This window comes from Myripristis murdjan, chromosome 24 (assembly GCF_902150065.1).
Source record: "Myripristis murdjan chromosome 24, fMyrMur1.1, whole genome shotgun sequence".
Classification (NCBI taxonomy): domain Eukaryota; kingdom Metazoa; phylum Chordata; class Actinopteri; order Holocentriformes; family Holocentridae; genus Myripristis; species Myripristis murdjan.
In genome coordinates this window covers 26236987-26256056 of record NC_044003.1, presented here as the reverse complement: position 1 = coordinate 26256056, position 19070 = coordinate 26236987, and the positions used below count along the sequence as shown (strand labels likewise).

Sequence of the window (19070 nt, the reverse complement as noted above, 5' to 3'; positions counted from 1 at the left end):
TGGGGCAAATTGGCTTTAGCTGCAAAAGAGCTTATTTCCACGTCACTCCACTAGTTAGCCCAGAAAATAAGGTCACTGGAAGAAGAGCCTTCACTAATCTCCCGTCAGGCTCCTAGTGTCCCTCTCAAACTGCATGGATAATGTTAACTTTTGGTTATAATGTAGATACAGCATCGTGCATGTAGCTTGATACAACATTAAATAGGAGTATAGCATGAAATGAATGCAAACTTTGAGCTGTAAAATCTGTTTAAGCACAATAAACAGCGTGTGCATACATGTGCATAATAATAAATTTTTGCAGTTTCTGGCATAGCATTTTAGCATGAAAGGGGATTTGCACAAGACGCAATCAAGTGACATCCATCGTCTTCTGACAATCAGTATCATCTTAGGACATTATCACTGCCCATTGATATTTTTTCCACGCACTCTGCATCATTACTTTATTGCTCTGAGCTCTGTCACCACAACACATCTTTGATTCACTAATGGGATCAATTACATTACTCACATGCTACCCTCTTCCTGTTTTCCAAGCATCTCATATTTAACCCATTCAGTTCCCAGTGACATTTAATTACATTCCAGACCACATCTTTTCCAGGCCTGGTAAGGGTTGTCAGTATATATTTTTCTGGTATGTTTTTGAGAAAGTTTTCTCTTTTGCATTTCTTCCACTTGTGCAGACACAAACACTTTGCTTTGTGGTTTCATCCATTCTTCGCAAATTTGCCTTCTTTTTCACTTCTTCCTCCCGCCAGCCTACCCACACTATATCCATCACATCCCGGAACACCACCATCACTGCTTGCAACCATGGAAACAGGGTTGGGGAGCGGATGTAGGGAGGACTAATGAAGTAGATATGAGAGTAAGAGAGAAAGAGATAGAGAGAGAGATAGAAAGAGAGAGACACACACACACACACACAGAGAGAGAGAGAGAGAGAGAGAGAGAGAGAGAGAGAAAGAGAGGATGAGATGAGTGTGTGGAAGTGTATTTGTCCTCCTTGGGGACACAGAAGGATCTATGCCAAGGACTAAGAGGATTGGTTGAGTCCAAGGCTTTTCTATCAGATGCATTTAGCACGGGTCACTATAACCTGCTACCTTTCCAATATACTAATACATATACTAGTGTTATCTGGTGCTGTATTGTCACATTTTAGGTACACTCTGCTCTCTCAGGAAAACTATAAAATAATCAGACAAACCTTTGCTTCCCAGTAAACTCACAAAACTCTAATGCTACTTTTTTTTTTTAATCATGTGGCAAAAATCTACACATATAAGAACAGCTTTCATCAGCTGACTCTGTGACCCAGCCATAGACCCAGTATTCACCCGAGTCTGCTGCAGAAGTTTGCAGGGGTTAAGCCTGGGAGCCGACCTGTCATTCACTCATCTCATTAGCAATTATATGACTAAGGAGCTCATTCTAGACTAACAGAGTCGAAACAGTCAGCGTTTTATTGGCTCTCCGTCTGTGTGGTGCAGATGGCTGCCCTCAAGGCCCATGCTGAATCGGTTTATGTGTCCAGAGCACCCTCTGGTGGCCCCATGGTACCTGTCCAAATGTCTATAGGTTGGTAGGTGAAGGGTCAAGTGATGAGACTACTGGCATGAGAGGATTAGCTACCAGCACAGCTGCGAGTGAATTCATGTCAAACTTGATCTCACCAGGTGAGACACAAAATGTTCATGTTATTTTTCTTTGTGTAAAAAAGTAAACAAATGTTTGTAATCACAATGACCTTTATGTGGATGTAATTATGTCTAATCACACCGGTTACAATTTGACCCTAATATGATACAGCTAAACTGACAGAACTGAGAGGGAGAGGTGGGGAGACAGTGAGTGTTTGCCTGCTTCCTGGTTTGACGTACACCCTCACGTCACTGTTGTTTTTTTCTGCCTGTCTGGCCCCTGCAGTGCCTGGTGGTGCCCTGTGTCAGCGACTCTCCACTATGGGCTGCGGTAAGCATTTAGATATGATGTTGAATTTTGTGGAAAACATCATTTGTTTGGATTGTTCAGAAGATCTATGTCTACAAAAGAACATCAGTATTGGCCTATAATTTAAATAACTTCATGCATTTGTGGCCTATTTAATTATAGCGAGTTACACTAATTGCAGTGAGAATTATTCAATGGGAACAAATTTCACTTTATGGCTTTGATAATCTTTTGGATTGGCGTGGATGGAAGGGTGGTATTTTCTCTTAGTATTCCTGGACAGAGGAGGCCAAATGCTGAATAAACTTGTGGGCCTACATGGGCAGCTGAGCGCATCGACAACATAACGTTCAGCGACATCTAGCGGCTGTCAGGAAGACTTACATGTGTAGCTCAGCTGAGGCCTCATGGCTGCATACAAAGGCGTCATTAGACCTTGTTTACTGGGGAATGTGCCCCAGCAAAGATTTTCTGTGCCCTGAATGAAAATTTTACCGGTTAGTATAAAGTTGCCAGGTTTTCCAGGTTTTTAGAAAGAGAGATAGAAAGAGTGAAACATGGGGAATAATAGAGAAGCTAGCAATCCTCAAAATTAAGGGAGTTAGCCAATCCATTTCACAGAAGTTGTTTTGATTTAGGGCTGGTTCATTGGTTTTTATTTTTGTAGGGCTCATGTGAGGTCTGGCTTATAATACATATATACAACACTATGCACACTAGTCAGATTGCAGGTTTTTATCAGTCCTTAATTATGAACTGTGTCAAAACAGTAGATTGCATAAACACAGAGGCTGCTGATGTAATGATGTTTGCTTACTATGTTCATAATGTAAATTAGAACTATGGCCTGGCATTGTAGGCCCGGTTTTCAGCAGCTAAGGCAAAATATTGCCCTTCATATAGTCATATAGTCATATATTGTTTATTGTTGTTATGGATCCCCATAAGTCTTCAGTATGATGAAGACTATTCTTCCTGGGGTCCACATATAGAGCAGGGCTGAAGGGGCAGTAGGCACTGTTCACACACCTCAGACAAATTTCCTTGTGCCTGTCAATTACAAGCCATAAAGCTACTGTGACTGCCCAGTCCAGTTTTAAGTCTCGCAACGCCCTGCATACTTGAGACAAACCTATTGATAAACTTCTCGGTCAAACCCATTTAACTGTCAATACTGCAGACATCCTGTTCAGACAGTGATTTGCAATCAAATGACTGATCAGAGAGCGCATGCAAAGAAATGCTTAAGGCTGCAGAATGTGGTTCGCATCGTGCACACAGGCCAACCATTGTTTTTCTTCATCTACCCCTCATTTGCAGTTCGTTGCGAACAGTTAGAAATCACGCTTTAATAATACTCTATAATGGATGAGAGGATGAGCCCTGCCGCAAGCGGCGCTGCGGATCCTCCAGCGGCAGCATCGTCATCATCATCAGCAGCAGACAATAGCACAGGGAGGAGGCAGCACCGGGCTCCCTCGCCGGCTACAGCCCAGGACGGGGCCTCAAAACGAGCTGCCAAACTCTCCACCAGGTCCAAATCACGTCTTTCAGCAGGAGGGAACAGAGGTAAAGGAGTAAATGGGAGCTTGAGGACCGCTGGCGGAAGGGAGAGGGAGCCCGAGAGTCGCGACGTGGCAGCTGTTCACCCGGATGGTGCTGAAACTGATCCCGTCAGACCAAACAGGGCGGATGCTGTCGGAGAAGATCAGGGGAGACACCATCCACCGGCACGTTCACCGCTCCGTCGCTCCGCTTTACGCTTGCCCTGCCTCAAAGGTGGCTCGTCGGATAGAGCCTCATCTGTCGCCTCGGTGAAAGAGAAAGCAAAGAAACACGAAGGAGAGGAAGGCAGCCGCAGGCAGAGCAGCAGCGTGTCTGTGGGCTGCGGACCGGGCCTCGGTTTAGGTTTGTGGAGCGGGGGATGCTTACAGACTGAACTGATCCACTTTCACCTGCAGAAGAGACTCAAGAGAAGCAGTGCGAAGATGCAAGCCAAAGCAGCCGGCTCGGACGCAGGAGAGGCTGCTCCGGCAGAGCCAGAGCCGGCCACAGAGGCTACAGAGGCGGGGTCCATGACACAGCAAGACCAGGCCCTTCACGATGAGATGGAGAGGCTGCTGGAGGAAAATGAAGATCTCAAGGTGTGACACTCATGTCTTATTACCTTTTTAAAATGTACATTTTGCCCCGATCATCTCCGATTGTGTCACTGTATGTCATAGTATTTTAAAGTCGTCATTTTTTCATCTGCAGCTCTGCAAAACAATCTGTATCTGCACGCCCAGTTTTGTTTTCCTAGTCTGACAGAGCATTTGTTGTTAGGGCCCATTAAAGAAAACAGGCCTATACCAAACCATTCACACTACATGCTGTGTTTGCAGTGTCATTACAGGGCTGACAGAGACAAATAAACATCAGCAGGCTTGTCAGGCCTTATTGGAAAATCTCTTCCAAGGCAAAATCAACACAACTAAGGGTTTGTGACAGAAATGACACTGGTTACAGACATCTGATTGGATATTGATCACACTTTCATTGATGTGGCAGGATCAATGACATCTTGTGTTCAGAGGTGGGGCCTACAAAATAATCAACAGCCAGTTTAATTTAGTTTGTGTGCAATGTTGGCAATTGCTTTAAAACACTGTGGAACTCATGTATTTGATGAAAAAAATATGATTAGGCCTATATTTAGTTTACATTACAAGTGAAGAAATTAAAATTCAGATTCTTGTGTTTTTGTCTCATCTTATTTGAGGTGGTTTGAAAATCATGTATCATGTATCTGAGGCTGACTGTTTATTTGGCTCATGTCCAAAATGCCCATTTATCTCCATCTGTCGAGCCAAAATACAGTTTCTAAATGGTCTTGATCTAAGATTAGTCTTAGCCAATCTTACAGTATAGTGATTATGACATATAATCTGTGCTGTGGACCCACTAGTGTGAGATTGAAGAGATGAGGACTGAGATGGATGAGATGCGAGACACATTCTACGAAGAAGACACATGCCAGCTGCAGGAAATGAGGCGTGAGCTAGAGAGAGCCAATAAGAACTGCCGGATCCTGCAGTATCGTCTGCGGAAGGCTGAGAGGAAGAGGCTGCGCTACGCCCAGACGGGAGAGATCGATGAAGAGCTACTCAGGAGCCTGGAGCAGGACCTGAAGGTAGAGAGGGGAGGGGAAGGTGCTTATGTGTTGCAGGACCTGTAGGACTTTGGTACAGCTGCATTTTGATTTTATTGGTGTGTGTGTGGTGCATGTGCATGCATGCTTTGTTAGGTGAAAACTTGGGGTGCTTACAAAGAAATAAGGTCTCATGCATTTTAGACTTTATCTAAAGGTTGATTGATGTTGAAAATATAGAAATTACAGGATTTTCACCCAACAACAACACTATGTATTCTGAAATTGTATCACAAAAAAAACAAAACATAGTGATGTGATGTTTGAAATCCCCCCATGACTTCTGCAGGTTGCGAAGGATGTATCTGTGAGGCTGCACCATGAGCTGGAGAATGTGGAGGAGAAACGCACAAAGACAGAGGACGAGAACGAAAAACTGAGACAGAAACTCATAGAGGTGGAGGTGACAAAACAAGCCCTGCAGAATGAACTAGACAAAACCAAAGAGGTAAGGATAGACACATACACACACACACACACACACACACACACACACAACCATAAAAATACTTAAAAAAAAAAAAAAAAACATTTAGTAATCATTCAGTCGATTGTCTTTCAATAGTCTCAAAAGAGAAGGGGAAGCAAGGACATACCGAAGACCGACAAGAAAGCAGCACAGACCCCTACTGAGGTGAGAGGTTTCCAGAGTAAAACTTAATGTCTAAGTGCTCTGAGAAATTGGTTCAATCACTTTTTGAGATTGTTTTGTGTTGCCTGGCAGAATGGAACCAATATTTCCCCTGAAAATGCAAACCCTGCCCAAAGGAAAACATAGTGGATATGATCATCAGGAAACACAAGCCTTAGGATAATCCTGTTAACTTAGAGCTAAAATTTCCATGAACTCATTATTGAATAATAATTTCCCCCCACATTAATACTGCATATTTATGAGAAATCTTGTCATGAATATTTATGATGAATGCCAGTAAATACCTTGAGATCTAGAAGACTTATTAAAAATATCATGCAGGCCTACCTCACATCCTTTTCTTGTGTCCTCAAGTCAAGAATCTTGGCTTCTCAGAATTTTGAATTCTGCTCATCTCACACCTCAAGCTACAACAAGCTGCAGCAAATGTTCAAATCATTTGAGGGGAAGTGTATTTTAATAGCAACTGAGAGCTCTCACAAAGTGTCTCATAAAGTCTTGGTACACTTAAGCACAAAATCTTTCTTCTTCCAATCCATCTGACAAAAGGGATCACCCTTAGAAGTTCACCATTCTGGACTTCAGTACTCAGTTTGTCTGATTTTGTCAGTTTCTTCTCGAATGCACATTAGTATTTACTAGGAATACGGCTTATATTCTTTTGTTTAAGGAGGATAATGAGGACCTTAAGTGCCAGCTCGCCTTCATCAAAGAGGAAGCGGTCCTTATGAGGAAGAAGACGGCCAAGATTGACAAAGAGAAGGACCGCCTTGAGCAAGAGCTGCAGAAGTACCGCTCCTTCTATGGTGACCTGGACAGCCCCCATCCTAAAGGTGAGGCTGGGGGGCCACCGACCACCCGCGAGTCAGAGCTGAAGCTACGTCTGCGTCTGGTTGAGGAGGAGGCCAACATTCTGGGGAGGAAGATTGTTGAGTTAGAGGTAATTGTACATGGGTTTCTTATGGAAATTGCACCAGGGTGGAAGATCTCCAATGTGCATAATTAGCCAAACATGTTTTATTACATCAGGACAATGTGACTTCAAGTCCACAGCATCTCTGTAGAACCATAATATTTAATTTATAGTGATATTTTGTCACACATTTTCCCTTTATCAGGTCCTGTCTTTCGGATATTGCAGTTGGTCATATAACAATATTGATATTTCAGATTATTAAGAGAGTATCCATTGTTCAGCCCTATGTTGCACGCTTATCCATGATCACAAAACATCTCACAGAGTATTATGACTTGGTTTGTGGTTTCCCACACATGGTTACTATCTGAAATGTTTTGCTGAACAGGGTATGAGAATAAAAGACAGGACAAAACAACCACCCAAGCTGCCATAGCAACAATTAGCATTGTTGGAATACATGTAATGTCCAACCATGAATCGTGACAATTTAAAGCTTACCCAAACAAAACAAAATAATAAAAAAAAAACTTAATTCGGAGCTTTGACATAAGGTTTGCCTCGGTTTCTCAATATTTAGCTATAATTTGAGTCATGACTGCAGTCCAGCCTGTGTCACTCTTTACTCCAGGTTGAGAACCGCGGCCTGAGATCTGAACTTGACGACCTCCGTGGAGAAGGAGAGGGAGCAGGCAGCTCCGGTGGGGAGATGGGTGGGCCGGGCACCGGGCGAGGCCTGGGGGAGGATCTGACCGAGCTCCGACAGCAGCTGCAGCTGGTGGAGGATGAGGCAGAGCTTCTGAGGAGGAACCTGGCTGATGCAGAGGAACACAACAAAAGGGTGACTACTGAGCTGAACAAGCTGCGGTTCAAAGCCGGGACCCATGAGGGAAGTACCAGGCATGGAGGAGGGGGAGGAGCCTCAGGTGGTTCAGGGATTGATGGAGCAAAGGCAGAAGCCCTGCAGGAGGAGCTGAAGGCAGCAAGGCTACAGATTAATGACCTGAGTGGCAAGGTACTAAGGGCTGATTGATTATATCAGTAATGTTTTACTTTGATTTAATTTGATGTAAAGCATGGCAGTAAGCAAACAAAATGATGCTAATGAAAATCTTACGTTTTTGTTCTGCCTTGCTATTGCCAGTTGGTCCTGTCCTGTAGGGTTTTGATGGATGATAGGAGAGTTTTTGCAGCTGCGACTCACTCCCACCTCCCTCTCCCTTCAGGTGATGCAGCTTCAGTATGAGAACCGCGTGCTGCTCTCCAACATGCAGCGCTATGACCTGGCGTCCCACCTCTCCCTGAGGCCGAGCCCGCGGGACAGTGATGCAGAGAGTGATGCTGGTGGTGCCACAAGCGGGCGGCGTGAGAGCGATGATGACTCCACCTCGTCTCGTCTGCTGCCACCACACCGCAAGCGCGAAGGCCCTGTGGGTGGAGAAAGTGACTCAGACGAGGTCAGAAACAATAACGGTGGCAGCCGCTGCCTCACACCAACACGAGGTCTGTACACCCCCACTGGGCCCGAGGGCGCCGCCTCCCCTGCCTGCTCGGCCATGGCCCGCTTTCTGCCCAGTGGTCGATGCAGCCTGCGCGACAGGCAGCAGATGATTGACATCCGAGTTGAAGCAGAGAGGCTGGTTCGGACCATCGACCGGCTCATCGCTGACACGGCTACCATCATCTCTGAGGCGCGGGTCTACGTTTCCAACGGCAACCTAATGTTTGGGCGAGCAGGAGAGGAAGGCGGAGAGGAAGAGGGGGGCAGGATCAGGGAACACGAGCTGTTATATCGCATTAACACCCAGATGAAGGCCTTCCGAAAAGAACTGCAGGCCTTCATAGATCGACTAGAGGTGCCCAAGCTTGAGGACAGAGAGGCAGACGAGCCGCTGTCGGTGAGCAAGAGAGTCATACTGTGTGACCACATGTTGCATGACAGCATGTCTTAAATGTAAAATGTCTCACACAGTTTAATGCTAATTCTGTTTCTTTCTTTTCCTCACTTAATCCACCCTTTTGTCTCTCATGTGGTTTGTCATTCCACTCTTCATCCACCCAGATGTTCCAGCCTATCATTTTGCTCATCCTCATACTCGTGTTATTCTCATCCCTTTCCTACGCCACCATATTTAAACTCGTCTTTCTTTTTACTCTTTTCTTTGTTCTGTGATGTACATCTCCCTTAATTAGCATCATCCCTTGTTTGTTTTGTTCTTTTGATTTTTTTTCTTTCCCACATCATTTGTTGCCAAGGTTACCAAAAGCACAGGAAAAGCCCCACACTTGCCAAGACCACAGTCATTCAAGAAAGTATGGCTAAGTTCAACACCGAAGTCCACATTACCCATAACACATTGCTGTTCTCATCGATCCATTGAAAAGGTGAGTTACATGGGCACAACCTCTGTGTGACCTTCCAAAACAGTTTATCCCCCTTCTTCCAAGGCCAAACATAAGGTAGGCTATGCTCACACTGCAGCCCAGAGTGTCCTAATTTTGATTTCAGAGCTTATATATTTTATGTTTATAGCACAGTGTGACTTGAAAAACAATAGAATCTTATTTTTATTCCTGATATGGGCCACATTCATATATGGCCCTAAAACTGATACTACATATCTGACCCACAGCCATGTGACCACAAAGTGCTATCAGATATGGGTCACTTTCAAAATAGAATTTCACTTAAAAAATTGGATATAAGCAGAAAAAAAAACAGTGTGAGCATAGCCGGACACAATCACACCTGAAGTAGCCTCCTTCCATTGGCTCACAATGAGGTTATTTGGGTTTTCACATAGCAACATCGCTTATATTACTGCTCCACTTTAAGGTCACGAGACCTCAGGGGACACAAAGTAGAAGATATCTGAGAAAGCAACTTCTCTGAATCCTAGTTTAACCTTGCCACTAAATATATTTTCTGTTGTAACAGGTAATGATAGCAGTCAACTCTAAATAGTTTTTAAGGACACATCAGTTTACAATCCTGGTTTTGTTGCTACAAGTCAAGTTGAGTAATATTTATGTATTTAGTTAGTTAGTCAGTTATTACCCCTCTCAACAACTACTAATAGACTGTACTTGTTGCTCAAAAGGAACAGAACAGGTGGAGGAATGGTGGTGATGATCCAGGGGATTTCAAACTGGAAGGGGCCCAGATGATCATCTCAAGTGCCAAATGTCAGATCATGTCAGGGGCCCCAAAATTCCCACTGCTCCCCTGATTAGTGCCCCATTAGTAATTGATGATGTGGTAGATGAACAGTGGCAACTGTCCTCCAGTGGTGGGATGAGTCAGAAACAGGTTCAGGTTATTCTAGTCTGAGACGCCACGCATTTGGTTTCTTTGAAGCACAATGTACAGACATTTTTTCTTTGCTGATTGTGATTTAAAATTAACATGTTTGCCCAAATAGCTGTCAAATGTCTCATTGTGATGTTGCACATCCATAAACAAAGGCAAGCCGATGGCAAGCTCCATGCAACTGACATTGAAAGTCTTTGCAAAATAAAGATGATAATAGCACTTGCCAAACACGTCTGGCATCTACCTGGCAGCTTATTTGTGACCCTCTTAAATAAAGATATTATTGACTCTGGCACATAATTATTCACAGTGTCACACAGACCCATTTGGCATCCTTTGGAAAAAATGAATTGTAGCCGGGGTGGGTCACAAGACAAAATCTGCCCAAGCATCCGAAAGTGGAGTAGCAACAGAGAAGCCTATTGGCCAAGAGCTTGCAGCAGCTGAAACAGCTATGCAAACACTTTCCCTCTCTCCGTGAGCCGCTGTAATTATAGCCAGGATGCTGGTGACGACAGTTGTCCCGTCGGGACTTCAAATGTTGGAATAAATTTGACATTATGATATTTGATCCCGGCTCCAGAGGCGAGCCCACGTAAACACCGAGCAGCACTATAAAGGCTGGGTGCCCCGGCTGGAACAGGACTTGTTTACCCCGTTACTCAACATACCTGCTTCGGGCTTAACATCCGCACCGAAGCGTGACTAGAAGAAGAGGGCCCTTTAAATCCAATACGCGGAGCTTTACGTAACACAGTGGAGGAAAACCGCTGGGGGAAGCACCGGCGACCACCAGGGGACTGAGTATTACATGTAGGCTACTGGACAGGACAGAGCGCACATCGCACAGGGACTAGAGACCAGGATAAGGATTTATACTGAGAGACAGCAGGAACTTTATTATTGAGCACGGTAAGGGCACATGGCAGCGTACTTGGGCTTTTTCTATGGTAGCAATAAAATAAGCTCAGAATATACACTAATTGGTCTATAGTGAGGTATAGTACAAATTATGAACCGGACATGAACTTAGAATTGTGATGTGGTTTGCTATGTCATGGTATGGTATGGGATGATATGGGATGGGACGGGATGGTATGGCACCCTATTTTTTGTGATTAAAATAATTATTTACAATATCAGTGATGTGATGGCAAACTTTAAAGCTGTTTTTAGCTTCCGCCGTTATGCTTGTTCTTTACCAATTAATATTCAGCATGCTATTGGTTACAGGTGTGTTCTCTCTCTCTGTGTCCTCCTGTCACTCTTTGACGCACACACACACACACTCACACACACCGCCGCTCTCTCCCCCTGTCCCTTTCCTCAGTCCCGTGCATGCAGGGACAACTAGTTTATGATGCATAGTTACAAGTGTATAAATATCTCCAGCCCAGGCTGCTCTTACATCACCGGTGGGAGGGAAACGGCTGGAATAGCCTGGTACTTTCGACCGGGATACTTCTCATATTTGCTGATGGCAACAACAACAAAACACTCGATACGATTTACGCCAATATTTATAGTGCAGGCCTGGCTTACTGTGTGACACACGACATGACCCTCCCATTCAAATTTAGCTGTTTTGGATGAAAATTGATGGTGCACAGAAACCCTAGACGCAGGGGGGAACGCGTCCTTGCGAGAAGCGTGGATGCGCGTTTCAGACGTTTAAATGCGCCTATAGGGAAAAGTATGGTACGGTTGCCTTAACAGGTCATGAATGTGAATGCATATTGGATTTAATATAGGCTAGTGTTATAACAGACGTTTTTCACAACAGATAGTTTGGTATGAAATGGCTGGTAAACACAGGTATTGCTAGTGGCATTAATTAAGACTCTGTTACATTTGGGTCTAACAGAGCCAGGGGCCAGCTATTGTTCCTGCTGGCTCACTGAGGGAGAAAAAAAAAATGGAATAGTACCTTAATTAGTGTCATTAGTAGCAACTGTGTTTGGGTTTACCTGCAATTTTATGTCAAAATGGCTATCTAAAAAAAAAAAAAATAAAATAAAATAAAAATAAATAAAAATAAAAAAAAAACCTCACAGACATTTTAAAGATCCATTCTCAATCTAAACTGTATGCACAAAAATATCTCGGTGACCCTGCATTTTAAAAGTACATATTATCAGACTGGACAGTATCTCTTTACTCGACTTCTAAAGAAATCTAAACCTAGCTGACTAAGATGGGTTTGGAAGTTTTCCTGTGAAATGATGCTACTAGATGCGGGGACAAACCGATAAGGCTCACACTGAGCTGACACCCCCTGTGTGCACCAACGGGTCAGGTTCCAAGAAAATGGCCACCCCAGAGCGCGCTCGACATTTTTCTTCACATGTTCAGCTGCAAAACGCAGGCAGAGCGAGGTGTAAAGACACGGGCTGGAGGTCAAAGTGACCAAGGGACTAAACACTGATGCTGTCATGCAACACTCTTGTCCACACGTGCCACATAGGTAGACTTACGTGCCTGTGAAATTTAGAAAAGAATGCTGAAGGAGAGAGCCATAAAAACCTGACCTTTGTGAGGGTGCTCTGCAAAGGATTTCAACCATAACAAGCCCTTTAAACCTGTACAGATTCTTTAAATCTTGTTTTTAAGATGATCACAGCCACATGCAGAAGAAGAAGACCTTAAAACTGAATTACAGTCTTGTGATTATGCTCCACAGTCCAGTTAACATTATCTAGAATTTTGGAGTAGCCAGAAGCTGAATGCAGTATTTGTTCTGTACTTTGTGCAAATTCCGCCAGCTATAACAGCCTATCCTTTTTCTTTCCTCTCCCTCTATATTTCCAGGCCCTCCATCCTCTCTTTCCTTGCTGGCAACCCATAAGTGACCTCTGACGGGAAAAGTGGCACAGGGGAAAGGGAAATTGCCATTTAAAAAAGCCTCTGGGTATTGAGTGGCCTGCGTCATGGCAGCTATTGATCTGCAGCGTGGGCTGGAACACAGCGGCCGAGGTTGGGGGCAAGAGAGGCCAGAGCTAATGGACAGCTTTGACTCTGAGATGCAGGAGTGGGAGGACCAGCTGCAGGACATGCAGAGAAAAATAGAGGAGGTGAGCCCTCGTATTAAACGGTTGGACTGCGCCTGCATTAACAAATCAAGCCAATCGAAACAGGGATAAAGTCTCTCAAAAGCATCTTAGTATCTTTGCTGCGTGGACGTCAGCAGAGCGAGCATACGTCAGGGAAAACAGGCTCTTGGCTTAACTGTGTTAGCATGGTTACACATTCAATACAGCTGCTGGATCAATGCAGTGCATCAGCACACAATTTAGTCCAATGAAAGGGTATAAAGCTCTCTTTCCATGCCACTTAGTATTAATTCCCTCACCCAATTAAGTGGAAATTCTATTTAACATAAGAGTAAAATAGCCTTTTTCACAGGCTTTGGTCTGTGAAACTCTTTGGTCTTTGGCCCAAAACATCCACCAGTACGCCAAAGCTGCATAGCTGCAATCACTCAGCTTCAAACAGATATAAATACAAGGAACAAATATCCAAATATGGTTGGAATAGACTCAAATATTACACTGTTTTGCCTTATGAATGTGAAACTGGAGTTTGTCAACATGGTAATGGTTTTGTTTTCAGGTTATCAAGATCTTTCCTAGTCCCTAGAGGGTGTGTTAATTGGTGTTATATGTGTGCAAATGTATGTATGTGTGTGTGTGTGTGTGTATGTGCGTAGGTTCCATAATAAACTGTTGGCAGCACACTGTCGCAACCTCATGGCCCTGCTGGAGCAATGATACAGACAAATGTTAACAAGCTAATTAAACCGAGATGTGCTGACAGACACACTGAACACACTCACACACAACGGCACACACACACACACACACACACACACACACACACACACACACACACACACGCAACCACACACTGAGTGAAAGTGGATACTAATCAGAGCATTAAAGGCTGCGATGGGATGGGAAACAAATGTTGGTGCAAAGTGAAATAGCATGTGTGGACCACAAATATAGCTGGGTTGTGCAATGATTATGTGCTAATTATGTAACTTGTTTATTGTGTAAACAAAGTTTGTGCAGCTGAGCTATATTATGCATACCTGTAGGCATAGAAATACAGTTAAGTAGCCCTATGGTCCAAACATCTGAAAAACTCACCCAGATATCTGTAAGAGCATCTAAGGACTCTGCATGTGTTTTCCAGTGGCTTTTGTTGATGTTTCCTTCTGTCCTCATTTTTTTTTTTTTAGCTCTACAATGAAGTCCAGGCCCGCAGAGGAGGAAACGATGTCACTATCGACAATCGGAAAAATGGTCGGGAGATGGAGTATGGCCTGGGGCACCATGGCAATGGCTTTTTTGATGTGCCTGACCACCGTAGAAAGGACCACCCTGTAGCGGTTCCTGTGCCAAATCACCATAGTAATGGCTGTAACTACAGCCCCAATGGCTATGGCTACCCTGTTAGTCAGCACAATGGCTATGGTTATTGCCACACCAATGGAGTGTCAGAGATTGGAGATTTATTGCAGGATTATTTGGGGCAAGGGAAACAAGTGAGCCGGAAGAACAACGGAGTTCGCCATGTGGTAAGTATAGAATGGGTAATTCTTGTAATTTCCCGGCCTTATGCCTCGTCCCTATTGGCATTTGCAGATGTGAGAAACCAGAGAGGTGTATGTGAGATGAGTCAAGGCTGGGTTGAGTCACCAACATATTGATTACACTTTGCTGGTTCCTTCAAGTCTGCCTACATAGACAGGTTACCAGATAGCAGCTACTTTCAGACACTTTCACCTGCTGACTTTCCTAACTCATAACTGACGGAGCATTCAAGAAGAAAGCCTAGAGGTTACACTGTTCTCTAGTACATGTGAAATGCCATGTGCATTCCCTGTAAAGACAGGGAATACACATAGACTAGTATTGGATGCTGATCAAAGTTCATTTGATTTCTGGTACATTAACAGACACTGTTTCAATGATCTTGAAATACACCCCAATTCTAAGCTCTTAAATAAAGACCCATACTGATTGGGACATTGCTTTCATGTTATTTTTTCCCATGTCCTTTAGCACTTCAGTGACACAGTTAAGGTGAGCCAGGATCTCCCTGCATACCAGGATGACATAAAAAGAGGCTTTGGAAATGAAAGGTAATTGTCATTGTACTGGAGTCACTTCATGTATTTTCATGAAAATGTGTGATTTTGTGATCATGATATGGCATTGATGATTTTGTTTCACATTTGTTTTGTTTTATTAACACTCTCCTACCAGGTTTGGTCAAGAGCAGTTTCTGGGAAATTTTGAGGAAACCGAAAACAGGAAGAATCGAGTGTCACACATGAAGAGCTCCCCCTGCAAAGAAAGTTCCCCCAACAAAGAAAGCACAGGTGCCAAGCCCCCTCTTAGACAGAGAGATGCCCCTGCTGTACCACCACGTTCAACCTCCCAGCTCCCAAGTGTGTGTCCTGACTCCCCCGCTCTGGACAGGAAGACTTTCACACCAGGTGTCCTTGTAGATAGAAAGTGCAGCAGCCCCTCTGTGCTCAGGAAGTTTGGTGCCATGCTCCAGGAAAACGAGGGCAAAATGCTCACTGAAACAGGGGTAGTGACCCATCAAGGAGCGGCCCCAGAGCCCAAGTGTCCCACCCCAAGCTGTCAGCGCAGGGCTCTGGGAGCCACCACAGCCGCCGGCAGGGCGCCCATGCGCGTGTCGGCCCAGAAATGCCAGGCAGATTCCGACGTGCTGACAGGAGAGATGGAGCCCGGCCAAGAGTGGGGGTTAGCAACAGACTCTGCCAGACAAAGCCACATGGATCAGCGCGGTGGCTATGGCAGCTCTAAAGGACCCCTAGCGAGTCCCCAGCAGTCACAGAGGAGGGTCCAGGTGGCGGGAAGCCCCAAGCTGAGACCCAGAACTAACAGCGGGGCAGAGAGAGACATAGGGCACGGTCAAGGGGAGAGGACCAGGAGGCCCCAGTTTGTGGAGCCCAGAATGGACTACAGGATTTCAAGTGGTTCCTCTGGCACTCAGAAGATCCAGAGGCTTGGGTTGCCAGGTCAGTCAGAATTGCCAAGTTGTGGTCGAGGGAGAGATGAAGGACTTATTGAACTGCTGGATATGCTGGAGATCCAGCACGAATACAGCTGCAGTCCCAGAGGTGGACATACACCTTGCAGACAGGATGTACAGCAGGTGAGTTAGACCCGTACATAACCAGTTTCAAATACATGGAAAAATGCACACATGTCATGTGTTGTATCTGTTTCCCCAGTTTAATAAAGTTTAGTATCACTTTGAAAGTAATATCTATAAAATGAAGGAATCAAACACACACACACACTCACTCACCCACCCACCCACACACACACACACATACACACAAACAAACTGACATGTGTCACTCGATCTGAACATCTCTTTTCAGGAGCGGTCCCCAGCAGTGCCTAGGAAGAGCTTTTCTCGCCCTGCCCGGCCAGCCAACCAGCGACCTCCTTCCAGATGGGCAAGCCACACCCCTACTGCCAGGATTACTGCCCCGTCAGGCCCAATGTACCGCTCCCCAAGTCCCCTGTCCCGTCCCCCTAGCCCCATGGCACGAACCCCAAGTCCTGCCCTCAAGCACCAGTCTCCCATTTCCTATTTGCTTCACACTGAGACTGTCATTATGTGATCGTTTTCCCTTTCACTAATACCTGCTCCCATCATCACCCCGGGAAAGCCCTCGTGTGTTCTCCAAGTCACCCTCCCTCTATGTAAATAGGACTGGTCTTTAAAACTAAGTGCTTTAAGAGATTTTTCTAAAAAGTGCATCGCTTTCATCTACATGCTCAGTGTTCAAGAAAAAAAAAATCTCCCTCTCCTGTGCCAAAACCTTGTCACCACGTCAAATTACTGCTCTGTTTCCCACCCTTCTTTTATTCATTCATTCATTTTTCTCTTGCATTGAAGTTAAGTGGTTATGTACAATGAGATTTAGCATGCCCCCTTAAATTGAGGGTGCATGTTCCTGTGTTAAAGCTAATCCTCACGGTTGCCATTTTGAATCAAATTCATCATGGCCATCAGTAGGAACAGCTTAAGTTGCACCTGTATTCCCAGAAGCAACATGCTAACTGTGTATAGTGTGTTTTACTGTATCATATTGTCAAAGTAACATATTTATGATGTTCAAAAAAAAACAACAGTTATGACAAATGACTATGACATGCCTTTAATGTATTTTTTTCTTGATAATAAACATGACAGTGCTTTGACATAAAGAGTCTGTCTGCCTCCACTGCAGAATTGCTTTGTATTTTTTTTTTTTTTTTTTTTTAAGTATTATTTGGTCAGATTCCAGGGTGTGGATGATTTAGTGTGTGTCAAGCCAATGTATATCTGATACCACAAGTTCTCTGCATGCCAAAGTAATGACTAGTAGGTCAGGTCTCAGCTCCGGCAATACTATAGCTAGCTAACTGTCCACTGACTGCAACACATTAACTGGTGCAACCATAGTTTAATGACACTATGTCAAAACATTAATGGCAGTCCTCTGCCTGGAATAAATAAAATGCATATTATCACTGTACAGTGTTGGGTAAAGGGTGGTTTTGTCATACTGTTTGGCGCATCTTAGCCCTCATTACCAGGTTATCCAGAGTACACTAAGACGGTGGTTTTCAAAGTAGGGTCCAGGGATCCCACAGGGGCCCTTGAGGGTCTTAAAGTGTGACAAAATGAGGAATCGTTGTATAATTTAACTAACTGAAATGCTTATGGGCTGCTTTCAGACGCCTTTCACAAGCACACACACAAGAAGTTTGACACCAATCCAGCATCAGTGATCTGTTTAAATATATCATTTTAATTATCATTGTAATCATTATGAATATAGCGATATTGAGTCATAAAATACATGGAAGTCAATGCAGCCTCACCCACTCCCATTGTATTTATAACACAACAACTGTGCACAGTAGAAACTGCATTTCATTATGCTCAAAATGACATGCTGATCAAATGTGCGCAGTCTCATAATGATAAACAAATAAATGCAAGACTGAGCTTATCAGCTGGCAGCAATCATGCATATTCAAAGTGCAGTTTGCATGTTTTCAAGAAATCAAGGGAATTCGCTGAAGTATCAAAGAGTTAATTCACGACACAAGAATAAGTACAAGTGATTATGTCACCTATTAATCTCACCACTTGAATGTATTGACAAGTAGGACAACTAAACAATTCCATAATTAACGCAAACCAAAATATCTTTTCATGTTAGGGTCCCGAGGGCCAACTCACTTCAAGTGGGGGTCCGGGGCTTAATGAGAGTCAACTTGGGGGTTCAGAGGATGAAAAAGTTCGACAAGGCCTGCACTAAGACAGTCAATCTATTTCACACTGTGTGGTTCTCACCTCATAAACCTGCATGAACAACCCCTGGCTTCCCTGCCACCTTGTCTGCTGCTGTCTGGCAGGTGGGAGGACACACACAGACACACACAGACACACACACAGACACACACAGACACACACAGACACACACACAGACACACACAGACACATACAGAGCACCGGAGTACATTACAAGTGCAAACATGTGCAAACACATCCCACACTTTTCTCACTCATATTAACTTCTACACAGTCACCATTTTGTTTTTTTTTTTACACGTGCACATGTGAGCATTCTTACACACACACACACACACACACTCCCCCTCTTTCTTCTGGTGGAGGTAGCTGGAGTGTGAAATGTCATGTAAAGGCCCTCTGGGTGTACGGAAGTCCCTTGGCCCCACGACTCCTCAGCCCTGTCACCCAACCTCCCGGCGCTATGCAGCACCTCATGCAGAAATAGCAAGCGTGACGTTGTTTTGGTGCCAGAAATCTTAGCCTGCTGCCCATGGCGTTAAAAATAAAAAGTGGAGGGGGTGTGTGTGTGTTTGTTCCTTCACTTTACCTCTCTGTTTCTTTTATTTGGCCTATTGCTATTTATGTATCCAAACCAAAATAATATCACATTAAATTAGAATTAGCTTATTGATTTTTTTTT

At 44.3% G+C, this 19070-nt stretch overlaps 2 protein-coding genes across 2 annotated transcripts; both read left to right on the top strand.

Moving 5' to 3' along the window:
• Positions 1 to 3335: 3335 nt before the first annotated feature.
• LOC115355844 (protein SOGA3-like) lies at positions 3336 to 9085 on the top strand. The gene is made up of 8 exons (XM_030046757.1): positions 3336 to 4103; positions 4907 to 5131; positions 5439 to 5597; positions 5715 to 5783; positions 6475 to 6744; positions 7352 to 7735; positions 7947 to 8618; positions 8783 to 9085. Exons 1-8 carry the CDS (start codon positions 3336 to 3338, stop codon positions 8891 to 8893), a joined length of 2658 nt encoding a protein of 885 aa, XP_029902617.1. The 3' UTR covers positions 8894 to 9085.
• A 1685-nt stretch (positions 9086 to 10770) lies between these two features.
• LOC115355845 (uncharacterized) lies at positions 10771 to 16914 on the top strand. The gene is made up of 6 exons (XM_030046758.1): positions 10771 to 10945; positions 12842 to 13104; positions 14274 to 14612; positions 15100 to 15179; positions 15304 to 16225; positions 16458 to 16914. The coding sequence occupies exons 2-6, from the start codon at positions 12961 to 12963 to the stop codon at positions 16701 to 16703; spliced, it is 1731 nt and encodes a 576-aa protein (XP_029902618.1). The 5' UTR covers positions 10771 to 10945; positions 12842 to 12960; the 3' UTR covers positions 16704 to 16914.
• The last annotated feature ends 2156 nt before the right edge of the window (positions 16915 to 19070 follow it).